At 40.4% G+C, this 6220-nt stretch overlaps 1 protein-coding gene across 2 annotated transcripts; it reads left to right on the forward strand.

The window, feature by feature from the left end:
* The first annotated feature begins 1547 nt into the window (after nt 1–1547).
* Nucleotides 1548–3603, forward strand: LOC129775589 (PAT complex subunit CCDC47). 2 transcript variants are annotated; one of them, XM_055780488.1, is made up of 4 exons: nt 1548–1708; nt 1813–2704; nt 2769–3113; nt 3204–3603. In XM_055780488.1, exons 2-4 carry the CDS (start codon nt 1832–1834, stop codon nt 3438–3440), a joined length of 1455 nt encoding a protein of 484 aa, XP_055636463.1. In that variant the 5' UTR covers nt 1548–1708; nt 1813–1831; the 3' UTR covers nt 3441–3603. The 2 variants fall into 2 exon arrangements, with proteins under 2 accessions (XP_055636463.1, XP_055636462.1); XM_055780487.1 differs by having other exon boundaries at nt 1555–1754.
* Nucleotides 3604–6220: the final 2617 nt, after the last annotated feature.

Below are 6220 nucleotides of genomic sequence, written 5' to 3' on the forward strand. Positions count from 1 at the left end.
TGAGAGTGTATAAGTGAATCGTGTCGTTACACACAAGGAAAGTGAAGTGGAAGGTGAAACGTAATGTCATAATTGCCGTTCGGACCTATCCCGTAAGTTTGAATTTATTAACATAGACGGTATCCAAACAACACTAAACATTGACTACAGTTTCACCGGCACGGTTGATTGCCGTTATGAACCAGCACAAAAAACAAAGCTGCAAATTATGCGCCAGTGGTGGTACCACGATCAAAGCATTCCCTGAATAAATCATATCACATTAGCCGAGCCAGCTGGCGGAAGCATATGCATAAAGGTTACTAGGTTACTATTTTCAACGACAACTGTTTATTTATTATACTGCTTCAAATACCTTCGACGAAATCAAATGTAACCATACCAACGTAAGTAATAACATAAACAAATCCAAACTTTTCGTCTTGCCATTCCTCATACGTCTTTTCTAAATAGTGTAAATTACGAGCCACCTGTTAACTCCACCATCTTGGTTACACACTTCGATTCCAGGTTACCTTGTCATAAAGGTACTTGGATACTTTCAGGGTTCACAGTGTCGGTGTATGTGATTTTAGGTAAATAATTAACAGTTGACCAACATTTCATTGAAAATGCTGCTATTCCCGAGGACTGAGAGTGAGAATACGACAGTTCTCTGGACATTTTTGCTCCTTAAATGAAGAAAGTAATTCACAATACAATTGTCGTTTATTGAAAAACAATCATTTTCAAAATTTCATGAGCTTTGTGGCTCATGACATCATCAAATTGTGAGTTATGTAAACATTGTTTCGTTCCGAGATCTCACACAGCACGCAAAAGAGACAGTGTGCTCTGCGTTATTCAGGCTCGCATCTCACAGCAGCGATATTTATGTGAAACAGTTCTTCATCACTAATTGTTCTACATGCTATATTACGAAGATTAAAATTTTAACACCAGAAGCACAGCTTCCCCCGACAGCACAAAATGTCACTTTGATGCAGGTACACGAGAAAGTCTCCCGAGCACTAATGCGCGAGCTTCTCTTATATGCATACAACACATGTGCATCGTTTATGCTGAGGTGCAACGAGGTAATCTTTAGCGCATCCCAATATTTGACGACTGAGAAAAGAAGGAGCCGAACCCAGGCTCGTGTGCTACAGCCTGGTCTCATCGCTTGCACATGAAGGGGTTGTGAGGACAAGAAAATCAATACTCGTCTCTCGAAATTTAGACGCGCGCGCACAGGATGTCTGAATACACCTCAATGTTTTACGAAAGAAAAGAGAAAGAGTCAATCCCAAGGCCGTGTGCTAGAGCTCGATCTCATCGCTTGTACATAGAAGGGTTGTGAGGAAGAGAAAATCGATACACGTCTCTCGAAAATAAAGCGAGCGCACAGGAAGTATACATTCCATAATGAATGCAAATAATGATGACACCATGTTTTGTTTACCTATACAAATATACTCTACCTACTGCTTCACCTCATATGCAATCATTGATTTGAGCCGACAAAAATTTACTAATACTAACAAAGAAGCTTAATCATTTTCTCCCGATTCACATTTACATCACATGGACTAAATGAAATGTCATAATTACTACAGTCGATAGAGGTTTGGTTGGTCTAATTTTTCTCAAATATTTTTCAATTAAAATATCGTTTGCAAAGAGATAGTGCTCAAGAAACAGTACAGCTTAATCAGGCCAGATCCTTGAGGTATATTGATATCATATGACGCATATATTTAACTCAGTTATTTTATGTAAATTATGCCATATAAGTCAAAATTTAGTGGAATGATGTGGAACTTTTTTTTTCAGGATCTTCAATCTCAGGAGTATGAGACTACATATTTGCCTACTGGCAGTGATTCTTTGTATGCTACAGAGACCATTAGCTGCTTCGAAACATTTTGAAGACGACGATTTTGCCGAATTTGAAGATTTTGATGACGAAGAGTTTGTAGGGGGGAATACTGCCAATGGTAATTCTCGGCAGGGTGAAAATGCTAATTCGGTGAACCTAAACGTTGATAGCAAGAAAGATAACGCATATGAAGATGATTCTAACGATTTCGCTGAGATCGATGATAACGACGATGATGAAGCAGTAGTGGAAGACGAAGAAAATGATTTCGAACATTTTCAAGATGAAGAAGAATTTGAAGGATTTCCCGGCGCAACAAACGATGAAGATATCAGAATAAACGATGCTAGGAGATCCGAACCGAAATTGACGATGGCTAAGGTACCTATGCACTTCAGAACCCATTGGGACTCTTACTGGATGGAAATGTTGATGCTTGCTGGACTTCTAGCATATTTTGCCAATTACCTGCTTGGAAATCGTAAAAACTCATCCATAGCAAATTTGTGGCTATCAACTCACAAAAGTTTGTTGGAGGACAATTTTGTCCTGCTGGGGGATGATGGCAAAAAAGAAACAGAGGGATCAACTATGAGCTTCATCAAAGAAAGTGAAAGTATTTACACACTTTGGTGCAGTGGGCGCACATGTTGCGAAGGTATGTTGGTCGAGCTGAAGATGATCAAACGACAAGATCTTGTTTCGTTAATCGCCGGTATTATGAAACCTGCCCAAGATCAGCTCCACATAAAAACGGAAATGTCTGCAGATTCAATGGATAACTTCGTTTTTTGTGTTGCAACCAAAAAGCAAGCTACAAAAATGTTCAAGGAACTCAACGATCTGGTGAGTAGCCATTCTTTGAATTCGTTTTAATTTCTAATCTGTTCTTTTTTGTATTGTTTCGCAGAGCAAATTTTGCACTCTAGTCAATAAAACTGAGGAAAAGTACGACATCCCAGGGTACTTTTTATTATCCGAGATTGCGGAAGCATCTTCTAGTTTGTTAGATAGTAGATTGGTGGCAGCTTTAAACAAGTATTCACACTTGATAGAATATATACACGTCTCGGATCAGTACAGTGGGCCGATCCAACAGGAAGATCAAAATACTCTGAAGCAACCAGAAGTGAAACATATTCTGCATTGCGGTTTCAATATGCCTGCAAAGATCAATATGGAGGAAATGCAACCACTGCTAGTCCTAGTGTTTTATTTGATGGAACGTTTGAAACGATTCCGTCTATCCAAAGAGGTAAGCATTAAGCTAATCAATCAATATATTCTTTGCAACGATTATCATTAAGCAGGTTCAATATAATACCAAAATTGCATTATTTTGCAGGGTAAAGCTAAATCGGATAAAAATCGTGCTCGCGTCGAGGAGGAATTCATGAAGAATACTCATGCCGCTCGTGCAGAGGCCGCTGCCCAACGTCGGGAAGAAAAACGTAAGGCTGAAAAGGAGAAGGTTCTCGCAAATGAAGATCCCGAAAAGCAGAGACGCTGGGAAGAGAAGGAGAGAAAACGCCTCGAGAAAAAACGCCCAAAAATGAAGCAACTTTCAATCAAGGCCCTCTAAGGTGTTTATTCAGTATCATTCAGCAACGCCTAGATGCGGAAGTGAAAAACCATATGTACTCTTGTTTTTATATCAGAATCAACTAAACATAATTATTTTCACACAACAATCATTTTTTGCCAAAATCATACAATAAAATTTCAGATTGAAATAGTCGGTACAATTATTGTTAATTGTTTGGAAAGAATTAAATGAATGAAAACGCTAACCATTTGACCACAGGATCCACACTTCAATATTGGCTGTACAAGTATTTCAAAATGCATTCGTTTGAAACATGAAATTTGTTGCTACTTTATTCAAAGCATGCTCTATTGGAAGTCTTGATATTGACCCATCTTTCAGACGATTGCGGCGAATGATACAGTTATCAAGTTATCAGGCCCGACGTCATGGACCGTGGTCTGGCGTTATCATCTTGTAAAATGATCTTGTCGTGTCTATTCTCTAATTTCTGGTCAATGTCCTCAACCTTGCCAAGAAATATATGTACTAGATTTTTGTATGTTTGATTAGTTCTGAACTTCATTATTCATCTTCATCGTACGTTTGTTGTCTTCTTACGTTGTATTGAATCCTTATTATTCTCCCCGAGGTTTTTTCTCTGCTGAATTTGTTTGATGAAACGTTTGAGGAACAGCCACAGTAACCTCCCTTGTGGCCCGTTCGATTGCGCTGCTTGTAACGTTGTGTTAGTGCTGGACAAATTTCCTTCCGCCTTCGATATTTTGTTTGGATTCCAACAACGAATGACGAATGACCTGGAACCCATATAAAATTGCGCAATCGAGCTCATCGAGCGGGATTTTGTTAAATGCGGCGGTTTCTGCTCGGCTCAATTTTGTTTGAAGTGCTCGAAAATGGATAGTACCACATGCGCCAAAGTATTATGAGTTTGTTCTGGATGTGCAATGCCTGTAAAATGATGGTAAATGCACGTTTGAAGAACGGTATGGTGTCAAAAGATGCCGCAATGAATCAGAATTTTGAGGAATTGAAAAATGAGATTCGTTGCCGTGTTTTGGATGAAATAAGGCAAAGGAAATCCGCACAAATTTCAAAGAGCTCATCCTGGCGGTATCGAAAACACCGGTTCCTATTCCAAACATCTCTTTCTTGGATCCTCTAAGAGAAAACTTGAGAACGACGGAAAATATGAGCTGTCTCCCAAACGATCATCGCAACTACGTCGAGGTACAGACTGTTCAGGGCAGTCTGTATCTGCCAATACTACAAGGGAGGCCAAAATATTTTGGCTGTATCTGTCGAACATATCCTGAAATTCCTGATGACTGCGTGACCGAACTAGTACGACAAAGACTTGGATCCAGTGAGTTGAAAGTAGTGATCCCCGATAATCGTTCGATTAATCGATTAATCGAATACTTCCTACCGAAATCGATTATTAATCGAACGAATACTGCGCAACCAATAATCGAAGCGAACGAATAATTTACGTCGATTAATCGATCCAAATCCAGAGAAGAAAAACGTACGGCCGCTGCAATTTCATCCTGAAAATCAATCATTATCTTTGACGCTCCTCTAAACTCGTAGACAAAGCTCAATGCCGTTAACGCGAATTGAGTTTCGTTTACGAGTTTTGGGGAGCGTAAAAGATAATAATTGATTTTCAGGCCGTATGAACCCTTTTTTGATTTCAGATAGCTTTCTAGCAAATGAGAAATATCAGTCTAACTAATTATTTCTCTCAGTGTGACGATTATTCGATTAATCGATTATTTGGGGTGATTAATCGTATCGAATAACAAACTGCTGAAAAGTATTCGATTAGCTGATGAACGATTAATTTCAAAAATCGGGGATCACTAGTTGAAAGTAATGAAGCTAGTTCTAAGAGCAAGGATGTGCGGTATTTGAAATATTGTATCAAGTGGAGATGCCTATGCAGCTGAAGCAAAAAGCAATGCTGGATTACACCTGGCCTAGTCATGTGTCGTTTGGAGAGTTCGAAAATTGGGGCATACCAACAAAAGTTTTTTTGGAAGCCTGTCTTCTTTGCCGGTCCAGTGACTGAACCCGACATCTCGAGCATTGCGAGCAACGCAGAAACGACTCCCCTTCGGATTGCGTCCTATAACATCAGGTGAAACTACTCATATGTTTTTTAGTCATCACATAAAGGCGCGTCCACATCATGCCGAATGATGCCGATCGGTCTTTACCAGGCGGCATATTCGGTTCGTTATGTAATGTGGACGCCCCATCGGGTGCACGAAGTCGAAGTCCCATCCGATGCACGAACACACGAAGTCGTCACGAACACACGAAGCACAATGTCGTCAACGCTAATTTACTTCGTTTTGTTTTGGTTCAACTTTCTCGAACCGGACCCACTTGTTTCGGGTTGGGTTCGGTTTGATTCGAGTCGGTTTTCGGCACGTCGGCAAGCTCGGGCGGTACGTCCACATTTAGTCGGCTTTACCAGGCGGCCAAGGCCGATTGGCGTAATGTGGACGCGTCTTAAGATCGTGTAAAACCGCCCGCAATATTTGACAGTGTTTTACCAAAATGTGAGGGGCATACGTACCAAAACTCACGAGCTCTTTTTGAAACTCTCCACCTGCGAATACGCTCTGACATCGCTAGTTCCGAATTTGCTGCTAATTACTCGATATTCCGCTGTGACCGCAGTGCTGCTTTCAGTAATCTTCAACGCGGAGGAGGTGTTTTGATTGCCGTAAGGCCAGTCTCGAATGCCATTCAGCTGAGTTGGTTGACTGCGAGAATATCGAACAAATAGCTGTGCGCATCAAGTT

Source organism: Toxorhynchites rutilus, chromosome 3 (genome assembly GCF_029784135.1).
Source record: "Toxorhynchites rutilus septentrionalis strain SRP chromosome 3, ASM2978413v1, whole genome shotgun sequence".
Taxonomy (NCBI): domain Eukaryota; kingdom Metazoa; phylum Arthropoda; class Insecta; order Diptera; family Culicidae; genus Toxorhynchites; species Toxorhynchites rutilus.